Source organism: Achroia grisella, unplaced genomic scaffold (genome assembly GCF_030625045.1).
Source record: "Achroia grisella isolate CSIRO2021 unplaced genomic scaffold, CSIRO_AGI_Agris_v1 utg558, whole genome shotgun sequence".
Classification (NCBI taxonomy): Eukaryota; Metazoa; Arthropoda; class Insecta; order Lepidoptera; family Pyralidae; genus Achroia; species Achroia grisella.
Window position 1 is genome coordinate 1,711,999 of NW_026712938.1, and position 21,363 is coordinate 1,733,361.

The window sequence follows — 21,363 nt, forward strand, 5'->3', positions numbered from 1 at the left end:
GTTCAATAATTATATTTATTTATTGTTGTATTCCTAGTGCAATCTTTATTATCAGTACTTAGTTTATTCTATTAGCTTGTAAATAGATTGTTTATGTCAACCTTAAACTCTTCTAATCTTCTCTGCAGTGCGACGTTAGTAGGTACTCATATGGTGTGCATGAGGAGCATAGTAATAATATTTGTTGCGCAATGATGTTTATGACAATGATTCATCAAGGATTAACATTCATTCATTGCATTCCTAGGTGCGCAGGCCCTTGTATTTAGTTACGAGGTACATAAATGTTTAATCACTTTTGTATTTTAGAGACGTAAGCGCATTTAGTAATCAAGTTTTTTTATTTGGGCGTCTATGTATATATATTTACATGGTATTTAGATTTTTTCGTTCTTCACCAAATCTGCGTGTTTAGGATTTGATAGTATTGATTGATGTTTGTACATACTTAAATTATAATGTTGAATGTTAATTTTTAAGATATAAAAAATCCCTCACGTCATAAATTCTCAATATCTACTTACATATAGGTATTGAGAATTTATGACACTGTTACTCATCGAGACTGAATTTTAGAGAAACAAATATCCTCCCACAGCTTCTCCTAGTTTCAGAATAAAGCGGAATTAGCTTCAGATACGGCAGAATTGTAAAGCTCGATGCTTTTTAACAGAATTTGTGACAAATATTTTGTAAAAAATAGTATTTTAGGTTTTGTGAAATAATTAAGTATGATTTTATACACAATTCTGGGAGTTCTGTTCGTATTATGTATCCCTAATAAAATTTATTATGTTGAATATACTTTCTTAGTTGAATTGAAAATGAGCGATTTTTACTATCTCTGGAGGAAACGCATAATTTTGTTTTTACAAAATATTCATATCTTAAAACGACGCACAAAGCAAAGATTATTTTATTTTTATCCCACAAAACTGGCCATATTCAGTGTTGACAATCGTATTTTTAAGTCAAGCAGGACTTCATATAAAATACAGAGGTCGCCTTCTTCAATACATGTATCAGCATATTTTCAAATTAAGAATACATGTCAAATACAAGTACTTGGAATAAAATACATGTAGTAAGTGAAAGAATAATCTTTAAATAACGGTCATGGTCTTGTGTGTTCTTAGTTCTTAGTGTGTTGGTGGGCTCCATTGATAATAGTGAACTCACCGTCTATGAATCATCTTTCATTTAATATTTTTTGACTGTTTCCATTTGATGTTTTGTTCTTCTAATTCATTGACTGCAACAACACATCTGTAATTAGTAGATATCAAATACGCCAACACGAGCGATTATTTTGAATTATGTACACCGAATCATGTATCACGCCTACTTGCTAACTACGAATAAGAATTCCAATTATGAATAGTAAATTGCAAAATTATCACGCTAATGTGCAAGATATGTGTTAAGAAATCATTAATAGTATTTGTTTTGTTTTGTTTGTCATGTAGGGTACTTACTAGTGCGTCTTATCTTGTCGACTTGTTTTCTGTCTGAATCAGTCTTCTTGATTACATACCTATTTTATCTCTAATATTTGGACACCTTAAAATGCACATAGATAACGTAATGGTTGAGTGGATGTGCGTAATGTGGTTCGTCTTGGTGGAAATACGTCAATAAATATTTTGTTTAAAATAAGTCACCTTTGAAAAATGTTGCGATCATTTTAGACATTACACTGCTTAATATACTCGTACATTGTTCTATCTAATATAGGGTATACGTTCACTAGGTACGTACATATATGTATAGACATGACTACATACGTAATTGAGGCTTTTCATCGAAACATGGAAACTTTAGATTTTGAAATATGTATTGTCTATGGGCAGAATAGTTTTTGATGTATGTACCCGAGGCTTCCGTGATTTATTTCATACGTGATGTTTATGTAGTATGTTTTCGTATTCCACTGTATACTTATTTTGTACTATATTTAATATGATAACATCTAGCTGTTTAGTACCATAATCTACAACTATAATTACTTAATATAACCAAATTACGTTCGAACACTAAAAATTCAGGGATACATAAAAATAGATCATATGTATAGACATTGAGATGAGAAAGTCTTCTGTTTCGTAGGTATGTATGTAGGTAGTTTCCTGCTGGTATTGTGATAGTCACGGACAGTTCTTCACAATAGACTCTCGACGTAATGGGGCCATTGATTGTGTGTATGTATGACACATGTGTGAGTGCAATAGGGTACCGATTTCTGTCACCATTATCTGTATTGATGTAGAGCTGTCTTTCATCGCATTCTTTGTGCCAATAGCCAACCTTCTTATTTTTTTTCGATATTGATAACTTTGAGTAAGCTTCTACACTACAACTACAAATAATAATTGTGAAATAATTTTGAGTGTAATTCATTCATTTAATTATTACATGGACTTTAAAAAATCTGTGAAAACAGTGTGCGTATATTGCCTGTAAGAAAAATAATAAGAATAATTATTTAATAAGAGGCTGTCTTTGCCTAATCATTAAAATGTAGATAGGTCTATTAAAAATCTTGTCTCCAGATAAAAGGCAAACAGTAAGAAGTGCGAAGTTTTACACGTTTAATCTTGAAACGACATTGGAACGTGACGTTTACTTTTGTTTGCGTTTAAAAATACAGTAAAACGGACTATTTTTAAAACAAGGATTGAAATGTTTGATTTAAATTAATGTTGAAATTATATTCAAGAGTATATGTATTGTAAGACAGGATCTTTCATAAGGTTATAAACTAGAATGAATGAATTTAAACAACATTCATATATTTTTTATTGTGATTTGATATGTAACAACTTATTTTTTGTGTTGGTTACAGCAAAAAAACAAAATGGCTCAACAGTGCGCACGAACAGCCTGGGCTCTGGCGCGCGGACACCACCCGCAGAACGGACGAAATCCAAGTTCTCGGCGTTCGGTAGACTTTTTAAACCATGGAAGTGGAAACGGAAAAAGAAATCTGAAAAATTTGAAGCTGCATCTAGAAGTAAGTACTATATATCAAAACTGTTATACAAACCTATTACACCTACAAGATAACGAACCACGGAATAATGAATTAGACATTTTAATAACGTATATCATTCTTTGATCTTTAATGTAGTGGAGTTGAAATATTTTGAGGAATAATCTTAACATAGTATGTATCGATTAGAATATTCACAGTGTAAACATAACACATATGCTGAGAATAGCTGTCACAGAAATTTAAACATGTTATTGAATTAATTTTCTTTCTTTTAATTCGAATTATGTTATATGTTACCTATACCGTAAAGTGTTATATGTTTTAATGATTCTGTATATTTTTTGCAATACATTCAAAATTTACATAATATTATGTACATACGTACCTAAATTATTCGTATATATTTGTTTGTGTACCACTATGGTACCATCTTTATTTCTAAAGAATATCACATAAGAATTTAATACTCATTACTTTTAAAGAATATTTATGCTTGTTATGCGGGATATGCAAATACTACATATTACTGTACTACATTTCAAAGACATTAAATAAATATTATTTTACTTTTTGTTATGTTTGAGAGAAATTTTATGTTTATCTCTTTAGTGATTTCTTAAAGTACATATGTCGACATTAAGTATTGGTGATACAAATGTTAAAGATTTAAGTTAAATTTGTTTCTTTTCTACCAAGAGATTGAGAAACAGATCATGTACTAAATGTATGTTTTTTTATTATTTGCAGCCCTAGAAAGAAAGATATCCGTCCGGGCAAATAGAGATGAGTTGGTGCAGAAGGGAATCCTGCTGCCCGAGAGTCCAGTTACGCCTGTCCCTGAAGCCAGTAAGATTTGTTGGGCACCTACACGCCGTCTGTCTTTATCGTATCGACTTACATTCGTAACCACAGCGCAACATAATTAATATATATAATGACATGAGTTATTGACTGTTATAATATAACATGTCAATGGCCTCATCATACTATTTATAATTTATAAATAATAGTACATTTATTATTTTATCTCTTATATATATTCGAAACAATATATATTGTTTCGAAGTACATAAGTTAGGTTGAGAGTGAAAATAACAAATAAATTTTATTGTCTAGTTTGTAAAGTTAATGGTTAAATGTAGTAACTAGTATTTATGAAATATATTAAATTAATTAAAATAATAATAATTGATCGTTCAAAATTAGAATAATCATGCTAATATTATAAATGTGACAGTGTCTGCTTGTTACCTTTTCATGTATTCAAACAGTTGAACGATTTTAGTGTAATATTTACGAAGGTTTCTCTTTTTAAAAACATATTAATACGCTAAGTTCTATACGTTTTTAAATGTTTTTTATGTTTATTTATATTAAATGTAAATTATTTTATAATAATTATATGGAGATACGAAAGAAAGAGCCCAAAAATTGAGGGGGAGCTCTGCATAAAATCTAGAACTACGCTGCTGAGGATTCCTAGTGAATTAATTAGTAGAAAAATATTCGGAGGTCGTTTCTTATTAGAATATTTTTTATTGTACGGAACGGAAACGTTTGTCTGTTCACTCAACTTGTAGACTCTAGACTATAGAATCATTAATTTCTGCCCGTGACATCATTTGAGAGACCATGTTTACCAATATAATAATTACCCATTATTCCTAACTTTCTTGCAATCTCAGAAACTGTGTACATGCCAAATTTCATATTTCTTTACGATTTTAATCTCTTATTAATTTTTCAAAAACTCTAATACCTGTAGTTTTAGACAATACGACCACTTACCAACCCTGACTACTAACACTGACACTACGCAAATACTAAGGCTCAATCTATTCAATCACTATCTTCATCATTCTCCTTCTAGTCTTCTACTTCAATCCTTTTGAAGGATAAATAGAGTTTTCCAAAATCTAAATTCACATATTTGAATTATAATTATTACTCATTATCTCCCTACTCTTGACATATAGTATTTTAGATTGGTACAATTTATTTTAGTCCTCGCATTACTTACATACTCAACATACATATTATGTTTATTTTCGTTTAATGACAGATCTACTGTGTCATACTTAACATTAACCGTGGTATCTTACTAGTGGTATAGTAATTTCGTTACACTTCTTTCTTAGAGGTTGTTGACGCCCGTCCCTATGGTCCGGGACTATATCATTGGGGTTCCACAATTTAAATCTGGATCACTCAACTACCTATACTGATATTATATATCCAAGTTTGTTTATTTGTGTCAGTCTGTTTGTTACATTTTCACGCCTAAACGGATTTTATTGGGATTAGAGATAAAAATATAGAAGGGGTTAAAATAAGGCATGAAAGTTTTATCAGACGAAGTAGCAGCTAGTAATCAATAAATGCTACTCAGTTCCTTTTTTTGAGGCGTCGTTGAGAATTTTATAATATGTTAGGAGTCTAGGATGAAAATGTTATGAAACCCTGCTCTACAAAATTATGTATATCGAGCATTAGAGAACTGAGCCAAGAAATAGTACCTTAAAAAGTCTTCATAACGCCATAACCTAACCATGTGTAAAACGTCAGATATTTACAGCGCTCATTAAATTTCGATTAATACAATATGTAATTCTTGACTTACATATATAATCTTGTTGAGTATAAAAAGTAACGAAAATGTATGTATATAAAATATAATATAGAAAAGCCATAAAACTGGCTTTTCTATATTATATTTTATATGTGTACTAGCTACTCGCCCCGGATTCGCCCGAGTGTACATGTTTTATATACACTCGGGCGAATATAAATCTTCCTCTTGAATCACTCTATCTATTAAAAAAAAAAACCTGATCAAAATCCGTTGCGTAGTTTTAAAGATTTAAGCATACATAGGGACAATTAGACAGCGTCAGCGACTTTGTTTTGTACTATGTAGTAATGATATAATTAATAAACATATAAAATACTTTATTCTATAACATATCCTAGTACAAAAATGTAGTCAGAGTCCAAACAGAATTAGTCAGATTTATACTAGGAAACGAAACAACACATTGACTAATCAGAAATTTTACAGGAAGGTACATGAATACGAAAGTGAGTTTATTTGTCGCTTATGGCACTTCCAAGGCTAATTAACTAAGTCATTAAAATTTTTCCCTATACGGAATTTATTTGTATGTACCATAACACTTTTAGCATAATTATAATATAATACATACCAAAATAATAGTGTAACTGGTGAATCAATATGCTCTACACTTATGTAAATATATATTTTTAGAGTTCTGTTATTGTATAATTTTGTTAAACTTCTTGACTGCTTCTATTGGAATTCTTGATGGTACCATATTTATTATTATTACATATTATATAAACATACATTAAAATACAACAACAATACATTATTTTATTCACACCTTAATACAATGCATTAACTCAAAATGTAAAAGTTTTGGTAAAATTACTTTAAAAGTTTTATTTATAAGGTCTTCTTTCTACAATTTGTATTTCTGAGTTTATACAGCATTGTATTAACCGTGCGAATATATTGTAGATACTTATTATAGAGTTATCTTTGAAAGGATTTTTTCCGGTAAATTACTTTTTGTATTTATGTTTATATTTTTTCCTTTATGTAATTCACTTTGTGATGAATCACAAAGTGAATTACACCTTCAATAGTGGATTTGATTGGATTATTTCCTTTATTTCTTTTGTAGTTTTTATTAGTGGTTTCTAATAGTATTTTTTTTACGAATTAATATATAATACAATAATGTCATTAGATAACACAAAGATTCGATGCAAAGTAGAGTTAACTTATTTATGATCTGTATTTTATATTCACTTTAGGATATTATTCATGCACAATTTTGTTCAGCATGCCGTTACTTGTCGACGGCGATTTAAAAGCGTCTTCATACATCTGCATACTTTTTGCTTCGCTATGCTTTCGCGGTCACGGTATACGTGACGGTAAAATCGTAATATCGTGCCGTTCGACAGTATAAATGTGACCAATAAAGTAATTTCATTCCGTGCATGATTTATTACTGTAAATGCATTTGGTTTCGTTTGTCTTAACAATAAATCAATAACTCTGGAATACCCAAAACTGTCTAATTTGCAACTGAGCAGAGCCTTTACTAGACATCTTATAGGCATATCTACTAGACATCTGATAGACTATTTCGTTTTATGAGTACTCTTTAGTGTTTCTCTCACAAATGCCATAGTTATTCGCCCAAACCAATATAAATAGAGATACTCGTGATTTTTATACTGTACGGGGATTGAGACCGTATCCATCGGAAGTAAGGCAGTGTGCTAAACCGCTAGACCACCCAGATCGTCGTTGCTAATAAAAGCTATATATTGTGCAGATGAAGAGCTGTCTCCGACGTACGGCGATGACGGCCGAGGCGACACGGTGAGCGGCGGCATCAGTGGCCCGGATCGCACGATTGCGGGCATGCACGCCGCCGTCCAGGCGCAGCTGGCTTCGCAGCTTGCTCATCAGCAAGCTATGCTCGCAGCAGCCGTCGCTGCTGCCGCGCAACACCAGCATCAAAATAACAACGTCATTGGTGAGTGCAGTTCTATCTATTTTTTTTTCGTAGACAATTCACATAACGCCATTTAGTACCAAGGTAAGCAGAGCCCGAGTTATGGGTATTAGACAGCTGATGTAAATACTTACATATATTTTTAAAATATATATATAGAAAACAACCAAACTGATACAAATAATCATATTCATGGATACAAATGTTTGTACTGCGCGAGGAATCGTACCCGCGACTATCGGAAGCAAAGCCGCATGTTTAACCGTTAGACCATCGCGGTCGTCAAATCTATTTATACAATAGACAATCGTCTGTCTCTTAGACGCGCAGCGGTGTCAAATTATCAATTTGGATGTTAATTGTAATGCAGGAGTGCCAACCGTACTAGAATCCTCGTATAAGGTGAAATTTGGTCTTCGGTGCCAGGACATTTTCCTCCTCGTACAAGTTTATACCAGATTTTATCAAGTTTCTTATTTCTTTGTACGGGATTAAATGTTTAAAGATTGGCAACCCTATTGTAATGAATAATAACTATATTTACTTCAACGGAAGTCAACTATCTCGCGCTTGACTTTAGTTACGGACAGTCTAGAGTAAGTGATGTAAATTACTTTCTTCGATGTCGTTACTGGATTACTTAACGAAAGAGTATTTTTATCTATTTAGTCAATAGACGAAACATAGTTAGCGCGTCTCGTACAGACATAGTACATTGACACCGCATTATCAGTATAGTATGTCGTGTCTTAACACCAATTTACGCAAATATTATGTAGAGGGAGTGGTGCGCCACTAGTATATATTTAGAATTAACTTGCGTCATTTGAACCTTTAAAATATTATGGCAGATGAACACAGGCTGATGACAGGATGTATATTATGCTAAACTATTGAATTTGAATTATTCGTTATTTAATTAATTATTAAAAGATGTCATTCCATTCGATGTATGTAGTACATTACATGGATGTAGTCATGCTCACGAGCAGATTGGAGCAAAATGATGTAATTGTTAGTAGGTATTTTTTTTACTGCCATAGAGATCGCGGTACAACAATCACTGCAAGCATACCTATAATTTTAAAAGTGTGCACTCGCCTGCACTAACTACCACTAACTTTATGCTGACGGGGCAACAGTGGAGGATCTTTGTGGCGATATTCAGAAATTGACGACAATAGACATGGTCACCTGGACAGGAACAATTTTTGCAATAGCCACGTTGGTCCTTATTATTAACAAACTTCTCATCTTATACGTAATTTAGACATGTGACGTACAAAATATCTATTAAACACGAAAGTTTAAAACCAATACTGCACGGTAAATAGAAATACGAATGAGTTCTGGTTTGTAGAAGTGTAGCATAATCGCGCGCCTACATAATCGTCAGCATTGATTGCTCTACAAAGAAAATGGTGGAACAGAGTTTTTATTCGGTACAAATGAGATTGCGTATTCTGGATATCTTATTATTATTTTTATGGATATATATAATATCATGAGACGAGTTAGGACAGTGGATAAAGTGAGTTTTGTGTGTAGATAGAAGGCGCATCTCTAGTCTAGTCTAGTCTCTGTCTAGAAAATATATATAATATCAGACGTTTTACTTTTAACTCATTATATTGTGTTAATTAATAACATTTAAACACAGTAAATGTTATATTTATGTTTTTTTTGTGCTCTAACTGTAATAGTTATCTCCAAAATGGTAATAACACGTGAAAAGTATGTTAATATATATATAATTAATGAGTTTTAATTAATTTGTGTGTAATTAAAAATTTGTGTAATTAAAAAGCACCTGTTGTCCGTACACGATTGGATTGGAGTGGAGGGCGCGTGCCTGGAATTAGTAGTATCCTGCCAGTACCTACTGCCGTCGAACATTGACCCTCCCCTCCCCGCCCCGCCCCGCCCCGCCCCGTCCCTGCTCGTCACGAACATGTAGTCGGTTCAAACATTTACATCGTACATATGTTGTGAATGTTAAATCAGGATCCCTATATTAAAAATATTATATTTTAAATACTAGTGGTCGTCCAATGCTCGAAATTCGATCATAATTAATTTAAACTCTAAGTTTGTACATAATTAAGGTCCTATCAAAAAGTCATATACAGGGTAGTGTGTAATTTTTTTTTATTTATTTAAAATAGTTTTTTATATAGAAATATCCTTTTCTATATTTATTTTTAATAAATATAGAAAAGGATATATAAACTATAACTGCGATTTCATACTCCTCCGTCCGTGCAATTTTCGTAGAAAGGAAAATAAAGATTTTATTTTTTATAAATTTATTGAATAATCGTAATGAATATATGTAATCGTAGTAGTCACGAAACTGAATAACTCTCTCCAGGGAAAATAATTTAGTTAGTGAAATATTATTAACTTCAACTTCGAACCAACTTCTTTAATATTATAAAGCGATAGTGCTAATTTCCTGACTACTTTATTTATTGCTGCATATTATTTTACGATCACGATACCAAAACTACTATATAGCAAGTGGACAGCGGCTATTATGACGTACATTGTAGTACCCGGGGGACGCCGGGAGAAGCTACTAGTTCATATATGAATTAAATTAACGGTTTTAGTATGAGTGATGAATTAAGTGTGTGAGTCGGCCGCACAAAGTGCTACATATACATTGTGCGTGCATTCTCTGATCTGCCCAAGTGCCCAGTACTTGTGAAAGATAAAGTTACGTCGTTTACCAAGTTATGAAATATATAATATCATGTAAAATAAAAAAAGTTTTTGATTCTGTCTAAGGTCAAAATTCATGTACTTTTAATGAAATAGGATTTATTTTATAGTCATGATATCAAGCTTGAAACTAGAATCCAGAAGAATCCTAGAACTATATAAAAAATATTATTTATGAAATATAAGTACTTATGTATTTTTGTTACAAGAAATTAATGCAAAATAAAATATAGTATTGGAGGAAAATAAAGTATAATATAGGAGAAAAAATTAAAAAGCTTTCAAGACTAGTAAGATTAATTGATGATACTTAGTTTTTGCAGTAGTATTCTTACCAAGTAAGGATTAACCAGACGCCAAAATCGCTTTATTGCCTGATTGTAATTAAAATGGCATTATATGAAACCACAGTTATATTTATCTCAACACTAGATTTTCTGTAAAAATCCAGCCAACAAGCTAGATTTGAAAACATGTATAGTTAGAAAGTAGGGTCGTAGGGGTAACTGTGGGGGCTAGATTGGGGGCTGCGGTGCGGGTTGCGCGGGGCGCGGGTCCTCGGCGCGCGCCTCAGTGTCGGCCCGCCCGCGCCGCCGCCGGCCCGCGACCTGCCGCAAACCTGCCGACCCTCGCGCCTTCCCTAACCTCACTCGATCACCGGCCCACACACTAATTCTACCTGTCATATTATTCCTTCAACGATATTCTCTCATTACGTGCCGTCTCTATACCCCCTCCAAATTATGAACTGAATTCTTGCACTGCAATATGGACTTGAAAATGATATCAGCTGCCCCGTAACATACTTGTGAAGTGTTTAGTTTAACCAATTCTGAGTTTTGTTTAGAGTTAATGAGTACTTAAATTGCTATTGGATATAAATATAATGCATTATTTAAAGCTAAGGACACCAAAGAGAAATGCATTAAATTTATTGTATTGTACATCTTGTGAAGTAACCATGTTACCTAGAATGCATGTTAATAAAGTCAAATGTGTCTCATAAGTACACTTATTACATAATTTAAATTTTATGCGTTTTCAAAACTTTTCTATGTTCAGTTCAGTCTCTAATGACAACATTATTTTGATGAATTTGAAAAAGAAACCAATTTGTAGGTTACCCAAGAATTGTTAGTCATATCTTATTTCACTTATGTATGGTAGCAAGTCGGTCGGTGGCAAGACGTGAACCTGCGGGCGCTATCGATCCACATCGGCCGCCAGCACGCGATCGCGGCCGCTGCACCGGCTGTGGTCCCCAGGCATTCGAACACTTCCAACCCAACTACACATCCATTACATTATAGTGGCGTATATTATAAACTTATACCACTGTCAATTGAAATAATTGTGATCCATTCCGGTGCCTTTTCGTTAAACAGTACAACCGCAAAACAAAATAAATACATCCTTGTAAGTTCATTTCCGGCAAAAGTTCCATTATTGATGCCATGCAATTAAAGTAAATTCGCCTGTCTATTAGATGACGAAATCAGCTGTTCGTAATTGGGTTTTGACTATACGTGGTGAATCAAGGTGGTTAGATCAGGATGTGCGGGCGTCATCAAGTTAAGGGTGGTGGATAACTGTGGGCGCGGTGTCGCGAGCGCCACACCGCGGCAGGCGCGTGCCGCCGCTACCGCCGCCACCGCCACCACCTGCGCCGCGTCTGTCTATGATGGGCTACATCATGGGCTGCGCCTGTTTGAGAGGTGCGTAGCACGCAGTCAACGCTTCAGCACAAATCGCAAGCAAGCCCGACTATGACGCATCACAAGTGTGACCATTGCTTATGACTCACAAGATCATGTATTCTGTTATTTTGTGGTATTTTTTTAATGGCAGATGATGGAAAGGTATTCCCATCTGCATTGATAGTATACTGGGTCACCAGGGTCGGCGAAGAATGAGAGAATGAGAAAGTAGTTAGATCAGTAAGGGTACCATAGCGAATTCACCATTAACCACGATGGATTCCATTTACCGTCACCGAGAAAGAGTAGATTGATTAGTATTTTACCAATACTATAGGGGGGTTAATAGCATTGGCAAAATACTATAAGTTCTTCTTTCATGCACCATTATGTAACCTTGTATACAATTAAACTTGTGCAGAAATTAGCATTTCAATTAAAAATGTACAAGTATTCAGGTAATATATAAGATATATATTATATAAGATATGTATGTCAATTATAATGTATTCATAATAGAAATGGTTTTTATAGTTTTAGTTCCTTTTTTAATTATCACATTTTTCCATATTAGCAAACCGTAAATAAAATTTTATAACTTTAATGGATTAATTTGTAGATTTTATGTCAAAGGACATACCTCTGTACTACGTTTTCACGTACGTCATACTTTGAATAGTACCTAAGGTAATACCTTCGAAGGGAATGTGGAGAATTCACTACGAATTAACCATTACGAAACGCGAGCGGCGAAACATATTTATTAAACTAACACAAGAATAGGCGTCAATTCTAGTACTATATCATCCTGCCTGTCTGACTAACTGTCCCCGCTGTTGACACATTACATTTCAAAGGTATACCCGTATACTTATGCTGTCCCGATCCATATTTCCCCGTAAAGAGTAAAATGTACAACTGCAGCTCGCTTTGATTATACCTCCAAATAATAGCGGAAATTGTGATTTCTTATTTCTGTTTTCTTCTTCATAACTGGACAACTTTGAATGATTTTTAGTAGAGTAGTACAGCAGTCTTTGACTCTATATTTTCCTTTTTTTAATTTGTCAATTTTGTTTAGAAACTTACTGATTATGTCTGTTTGAAATGAATGAATTTTGTGATAATTGTTTATTAAAAAAAAATACACGTAAAAAAATACAGTATGAGAAGAAACATTCACTTTAATGTCCTTATGGCGAAGAAACGGAAAAGGAAATATACAAATACGGATGTATGGAAAAATTCTGTTTCACTCTTAATGATACCAGTTTCTAGGGAACCGCGTTGACCTTAGTTACAGAGGTTACTAGCAATGAGGCCAATAGTCCTCATTACTAACAATCTCCTTCTATTATGTTGTTTGGTATTCCTTCCGAGGAGTAATTGGCAGTTTTTCAATTTTCAAGAGTACTGTTAATACTAGCCGACCCGTGCAACTTCTTCTGCATCACACTTACTTGACATTATCATTATATTTCGCCCAATTTACTTAATATCTATTTAAATTATAGCCTATATGTTAGGTAAAGGTTCATCAAAATCCGTTCAGTAGTTTTTTTATGAACGAGTAACAAATCCATCCATACTCACAAATCGAGTTTATAATATTAATAAGATGTTTCAGGAAGTTCGCATTTAAGCTGCAAAATATGTGATATAAGATTATACTTTGACATTTAGATCTGCAAAGTAACTGATGCCATATTATTGAATGAACAGTAGGTAACTAACGCCTTACTTTTGCTTGGCGCGTCAATTTCCTGTCTGTTTTTATATAGCAATAAATATATTATGAAAGGCCAATTAAATATTATAAATTTGTTATATAATCTAATAAAATAATATAAAACGGAGTTGCTGTTTTCATCTATCTGTTTCTCCGCTTACTAGATACTAAATGACGTATCGTTTTTTTTACGGAATTATATATATATTATACTTACATATAATTATTTGACCTTCACATACACTGCACAAACCAGTGTACAGAGCGGGCTATTTTATGTTAATATTTTTTTTGATAGAATAGAATAGAATAGAAAATCATTTATTCAAATAAACTTACATTGAAGCACTTTTGAATAGTCATTACATTTTTTAATCTACCGCTCGTTCGGAAAGCTGTCTCATCACAAGAAGAACGAGCAAGAAACTTGCGTGTTGCTCTTTTAAATAATTTTATTATTACTTTACATTTTTAAGTTTAAGTGTGTGAATACAAACCACCAATTAGCACTAATTCTATTAAATACTCAAATAGAAATAATATTGAATATATAACCAACTGGTTAAACAATTAATAAGAGGAAATCAGTCATAGTGATTAGAGCAGACCAGTCCCTACAAGCAGCACCCGTTCACGAGTATGACGGATGAGCCAGCCATCACTGCGCTCGACCATATTTTAGGGAGCCCAATGACCCGGCCCACCACGCCGCCACAAGTCTGGACATTTTAGTGAGCATGACTACTCAAAACACTAGACTACGTCAAAGCTACTTACAATTGCTATCTGATAGTTATAGTATTCACATTTTACATAAGAATGCATGCGGCAATCAATACAAAAACCGCTACGCTTTCATATTTCTAAAATCAATCAATTAAATCAAGAAAGCAATGAGAAAATTAAATTATAACGTTGTATGCTAATAAACTAGTTATTTACTTGATATGTTGTCGTCTATGAAATGATGTAACAAAGGAATAGAGCGCCGGCCAGCGCCAACAGTATACGCTGGCGGGGCATCAGTGGAGGGTCATAAGATGATATGAGGTCAGGTCAGTTAACATATCGTGATGATATCATTTGGTTTCTAGGAGGAATCCCGCGATCGACCTGACATGATACAATGCTAGCGATCTACTTCACCTCCAGGCTAATATTATAAATACGAATTATTATTATTATATAAGTCTGTCTGTTTGTTAGCTTTATATAACTAAGTGAGGAATCGGTTTCTAATAAATTTAACGTGAATGGTACATTGTATCACAGACAAACCCGTCTGTTTGTCTTAAAAATCATGAGAAAGTCGCCGGTAATAACTAGTTGTTTTATAACTAAGCTCTGGAGCGCTCTAAACATAATTTTAATAATATATACTTATTTGTAATATCCTAACCATTCTTATCTATTGTTAATAGTTTTGCATTTATAAAATATTTCTAATTGTCACGTGTCAAAATATTACGCAGCTGTAGTTATACACTTTGATTTACATACCCATAGAAAGTAGGTTATGGGCATGTGGAATATTCATTTTTATGAATTAGTTTTACACCTTAATAGCTATAAAACATGCAATTAATTAAATCATTTCGTAAAAAGACAATTTGAACTGGTATAATCAATAAATGTAATAACAATTTAACTGATCGCTATCTGTATATGAAAGAAATACGAGATAAATATTATATGCCGTAATTATAAACGTAATAGAATCCTAGTTATAACTAATACTTTGTTAGAAGCTTCACTTCAAAATGAGTTTTTGGGTTATTCCAATACAAAATTTCGTCTTCATTGTGGTATTAAAATTATTTTTAAATGTTCTCGAATATATATATTTATTTAATACCCCACCTGATACCACTCATGCGTTACCATTTCAGAGGACTAAAATGTCATGCTACTTATTCTTAATTATCCTGTAATTTCAATGTATTTAGCCAATATTATTCGTAATGCGTATTCTTTTTATATGACGTCAAACAAAGAGTGTAAACTGCTATTTGGCTGCACATGGCGACAAATACTGTTTTGCGTGGGAGGATGGCGTTCTTCGAACTTACATACAGTCGTACGCAACGAAATTAGCGCAATTCTTTATAATATATGTACGTCTTCACGAGTAAAGTACGGAAACTCATTAGTTGAAAGTCGGTTGTGAGGCTTCAGACTAAGATGATTCTTCAAGTCCAAATACAGAAAATCTCACGGTGAATTTTGTTATTAAAACATCTAATAGGTTATCTGTAAATGGGCAAAAGTTAAGAAAACTTCAGATTATGCACGGTTTAATAAATAATCTTTAGGTACTATAAATGGTTTAACCTTTGACTATAGCTATACCGCTTATACCTACACTTTTATATCGTAGGCCCATTGACTTATCTATACCTTAAAATACATTGAAGTTGCACAGATGCTAAATACCTATTACCATGTTCCCCATCCACGATATAAATTACCCAAAATCTTACGCCTTATGCATTGTGTTAATTGTGAACATACATTGTGATTTTTCGAAATTTTAACATAATTGCACTGTGTAACTATTTGATTCTGTAAGAAAAAAAAAATTAAAGCTTTGTTGGGGAAACTAAACTATTGGGTAGTCTTAAACTCTTTAAGGACAACTTCGACAGGAAATTAATTCCAATAAAGTTGGTGTTTAATAAAATTAAACTTATCAAAACAGTTTCAAGTCATGACATCTCAAACCGAACTCTATGAACTTGAAAACTTCAACTACAAGGACATAGTCAAGGGTAAACGTTTGTTAGATTTTCTAGTCCTCAACTTGGGATACTCTGTGTTATCTGAAATTAAACAACGAACTTCTGGGTACGTAACCTAAAACACCTCTATACCAAAGCCATGATAACTTTGTAAAATTAGTTTCATTATCATAGACTGATTGCGAATCGAGCATTTTGTTATGCTACGAATGACCTCTGTATCTACATATAAGTTGGGGATTATGTATACCATACTCGTATATATATATATATATATAATATAATAAAATATAGTTGGGCATCAAGTATGTGAATTATACTATTATTAAATTAGTTAGAATTGATATATTGTGATTATACTATATATTATAAACAGCAGGTTGTAAATACTATCTATTATTAAATACCAACTGATCAATGCGAATGATTAAAAAATAATCAATTCGTGTTTTATATTATATATTTGGTTAGCTATATGACCACTTATATCAAGTTGCAGTTGGTAGGTCACCGAACTCATTCACGTTAGTGCTGTTCGTTTTCTCGTTATGTTGCACTAGTGCTACATGAATGACGATAAATTAAAAATTCAAAACAAAGCGAGGCGGCGCGTGGGCGGGCGGATGGCAAACGCGGAGGGCGGGCGGCGATCGAAGAGCGCGCGCGGAGTCGGGTCCGGGGGGCGGCGTAACGATCGTGCGGCCGGCCGCAGTCTTCCAGCCGCGAGCGCGCCGCGAGCATGAGCGACGTCGGCACGCTCGCCGCGATGGACGCGTTCGCGGGCGGTGCGAGGCGGAGGCCTGCTCGTCTACCGCCACCACCGCCCTTCGTGCCGCCACCACCGCCGCAGCGCCACGACCATTACTACGTGCGCCGCAAGTCACCTATCCCGAGACAGGCCGCAAACCTGACACTGTTCGCGCGTAACAATGGTATCCACCAGGATTCTCGCATGCACTTGCACTCGACTACAGCTGGCTGCTCGCCCGCAACGCCGCTCACCATATGCTTTACGCATCCGCAATGTCAATGTCACGCTCTTATCATTCCATACAGCATCATTCGTAGCATAGGATATATAACAGAATCTGTTATGAGACAACGATTGTATAGTCCTAAAAACATTATTGCCTTCATTATTTTTATTTTAGTTTAATGGAATACTTTAAGACCCACTCAGTTCTAACTTAGTAGGTGTTGATTTACTATTCACATTGTATCTTCACGTTATATTCTTATTTTAAGAGTACTTGTCTTTTTACTCACGTATGATGATATACAGTTTCTGCGTTCTCCGCATTATTATTGCGCTATCGTCCATATATGAACATTGAAGTATTTCTAGGTACAGTTGTTATAGGCAATTTATATTTCCTTTTCGGGATAATAAATCTCTTAAAATGCTAATTTTCCGATCAATAAATATAAACTTAATATATAATAAATATGCAAATCAGTTTCAGGGAGAAACCTTATCTTGAATAGATTAGGTTTCTCCCTGAAATTGATTTGTCAAATTGTGTACCAAACAGACGTAAACTTAGCGTAATCTCTTTCCTATATTTCTATTATGAAAGAAGGTATACTAGTATTACTAAGAAAGAAAATTAAACAAGATTATGAATATATATAATCAATAAAATTTAAGTTTAGTGAGTTAAAGTAAATTACTTACGAGTGAATTATTAAATTCTTATTTCTTAATATTATAGTTTACGTAGTGAGTATGGGGTCAATTAAATGTCAGTGAGTGGGGTTAACCAGAATAGTTCACTCCATCAGTTGAAATATGAAATTGTTGCTAGAAAACGTAATTGGCCCGTAAACCTGATTTACGCAGAAACAAATTAGAAAACTTTCTAAAATATGTAGTTACGTTCTTGTCTCCATAATTTTTTCAGTTTCTTTTTATGTATTAAACTAATTAATGAATCTGGTTAATCTAATCTAGATAAGTATTTGCGATAAAAATGGTGCTACGATATACGAATTATTAGTCAGTAACAAGTGGCCTTGTTTCATAAAAACTTCCTGATAAAAAGGATCTTAAAAGTTTTTTGATTATCAAACATACAGACCAATGCATCGGGGGGCTTGTTTTTAATATGTATAGATTCTGATCATTTTTCATTTCAATCATCGCATAAATTTTTACTCATTTTTAGGTGATAATGACGAAATATCAACATCCTTTGACTACTTCAAAGAATGTTGATATTTTCTACATTTTTAATCATAATTAATTGAAAATTAATATCGAATTGTAATTGCAAATAAGTGGTGAATAGAAATTGAACGTTACTTGATCTACAAAGATCTTTTTGTAAGTAAATATCGATCGCATATTCTTTATTATAAAGTCAATGGGTATACATTTTTTAGTATTGTTAGTACATTCAACGAGGTCGTCTTCATTACAAAGATATACAATTTTAAATTAAATTATTAAAGAATAATAAAATATCTTGACTACCACTTTTAAATAGAAATATAATTCTAGTTATGATCATGCAAATGATAATACATTATTCTGTTACATTCAGAGTTAGTTTCGTTTCGGGTAAATAACAAAATATTCATGGTTAGCGCACCCTAAGGTACGGGCCAGTATTAACCGCCCACGCGCCACTCCCGTTTTCATAACTTCAGCATAATGTGCTTGCTATCTTGTTTGTTTAGCTTCACTGTATTCTAGTAAACCCTGTGTACGTTAGCGAATTATTCACAGTCACCTCGTACACTCCCTGAGGGGCCTTGACTTGTTAAGTTGATCTTATTTTAACAAGTGTACCCACACTTGTTAAAATAATTACAACTTCGTGATTAATTTTAAATGTACACAATTTTATTGAGAAACATATGAAGCAGAAATTATATGAAATTAACTTGAACTTTGTTCTGAATATTACGTTTCGAGAAAATTTGCGCATTTAATTCAAATAATCTTGTACACATAACCAGTAAGTCTGCTACATCAAGAAATATTAATTAAGCTTTTTAAATTTATAACGTATATATGTTGTACACATAACATTATAAGTAAAACAATAATAACAAGTTTCACCCGACCAATATTAGTTGAGCCTAAGTCTGAAATTGTGGCTCATATGTATGGTAGTGAGAGTTGGGGATGTAAGAAAGAGAATGAAAGTAGCATGAATGAATAATGCGGTCGAAATGCGAGCATTGCGTAGAATCTGCGGATTAAGGTTGACGGACCGCATTAGTAATACAAAAGTTCGTGAGCGAGACGGTTTGTAAGAACTGTCGCGATCTTGGTGTAAAAGTGGGAGAGGGCATGCTTGTTAGTTCGGCCTACGAAAAAGATGGCTGAGGAAAGATTTGAAAAAAAAACATACGTAAAATACGTATTACGTAGAGGATATGACAATTAAAAATATCTAAATAACAGCGTAGACCCCTAAAAGTATTTTGGGTCTCATCTCACCTTCGTCTCACCTATAATGGGTGTAGGGATGTAGGGTGCAGATTAAGCAGTGAAATAACAGTATAAGAGACATGACATCTTAGTTCTCTGTAATAGCAACTATGAGTGGTATTACAAGTGTCTAATAATAACGTGATATCCGCGGTGATGTTCATGTATACGATGGTTACCGCATACCATCAGGTGGGGCGTCAGCTTGTTTCCAATTCCAATTAAAAAAAAAAATTAAAACTTCTACCAAAGTCCACGGCGTACTTTTGAAATTACCTACGCATTTTTGATATCCTATATCTGTGCCATAATGTTCCACTATATTTACAAATGAAAATTGACATAGAAATAATTTTATTATTATTATGCTATTAGGATATGTTGTAATGCAGTGTTACGAGTATATCTGTGATATATCTGGTGTATGGTATGGTATGGTATGGTATGCAAAGATTGCTTATCATCACTAGCGTGGATAACACGAAACAACATCAAAGAAAAAGTAATTGCTAGGCCCGTTTGTATAAATATTACCACATTTGCAAAATGGTCCGGCCATTAGACGTCAGGTTTGTAGAAAGAGCTAGGAAAATTAACGACGAGCACTTTATTCTCTCAGCATTTTTTTTATTAATATGTGTGTAAAATGTAATGTTTATTCAAATTTCAAACAAGTTAGACTTATGGTTGTTCTAAATTTTGATGTGGTACTATTTGTTAATCACAAGAATACAATATTTTGGGGAATATTTCGCGTGATCTGTGTGACCATTTAATCGATTAATTATTATTAACACTATCTATGTACATATACATACAAGTACTGTATTATTGTAAACAAAACATTGTGATGAACACAATGGGCTTTTCCAACAATATGGGTCATTTCACTCGCATAAAAGTACATTTCCACTTGACTGACAAATCGGATTGGGCTGCGTCAATCGGAAGGCAGATGTTTGTTAGGAAATAACGTGGTGTGGCGCCGGCGATGCCGCTGCCGATAAATTGCGAGAAAACGTCGCCGCGTGGCCTTGTGCAACTATTTGCGGCATGTTGTGCTCAGCCGGTGGCGCAGTCGTCGATGCAGACTAAATACGAATTTTTAATTGCTTTCACGAACGTCAATCACTACATTCCGAAAGTGTTTACACGCAGAATGCTTAGTAGCTTAAAAGATGTATTTTTACTTCTATGTCGCCAGTCACCTCATTGCTAAGAAATGTGAGCACTCTTCCTCTGATTGATCCATGCAGGATCAATTTCCATAAAATACAAACTAAATACTATGCGGTGCCTCAAGGTTACACGACAAGGTAGAGCTAAACTCCATAACGTGGTGACGAATAGAATTGAGATGATACAATTCACACTGTTCTAATATATATAATGATTTATACTAGTAGGAGGTATATTGATTTATACTAGGAGGTTAGTTATTGATTTGGTACAACAATAAATATTTACATGACTTAGTTATTTACGAACAGATCA

General features: G+C 33.6%; 1 protein-coding gene across 7 annotated transcripts in view; it reads left to right on the plus strand.

Annotated features, from left to right (window-relative positions):
* LOC131848442 (phosphatase and actin regulator 3) overlaps nucleotides 1-21,363 on the plus strand; it is a 56,193-nt gene that overhangs the window by 16,159 nt on the left and 18,671 nt on the right. For all 7 annotated transcript variants that reach the window (XM_059198301.1, XM_059198302.1, XM_059198303.1 and 4 more), the window contains 3 exons: nucleotides 2,843-3,010; nucleotides 3,740-3,838; nucleotides 7,360-7,563. In XM_059198301.1, the coding sequence (XP_059054284.1) occupies nucleotides 2,843-3,010; nucleotides 3,740-3,838; nucleotides 7,360-7,563 (471 nt within the window). The remainder of the gene's footprint in view (nucleotides 1-2,842; nucleotides 3,011-3,739; nucleotides 3,839-7,359; nucleotides 7,564-21,363) is intronic.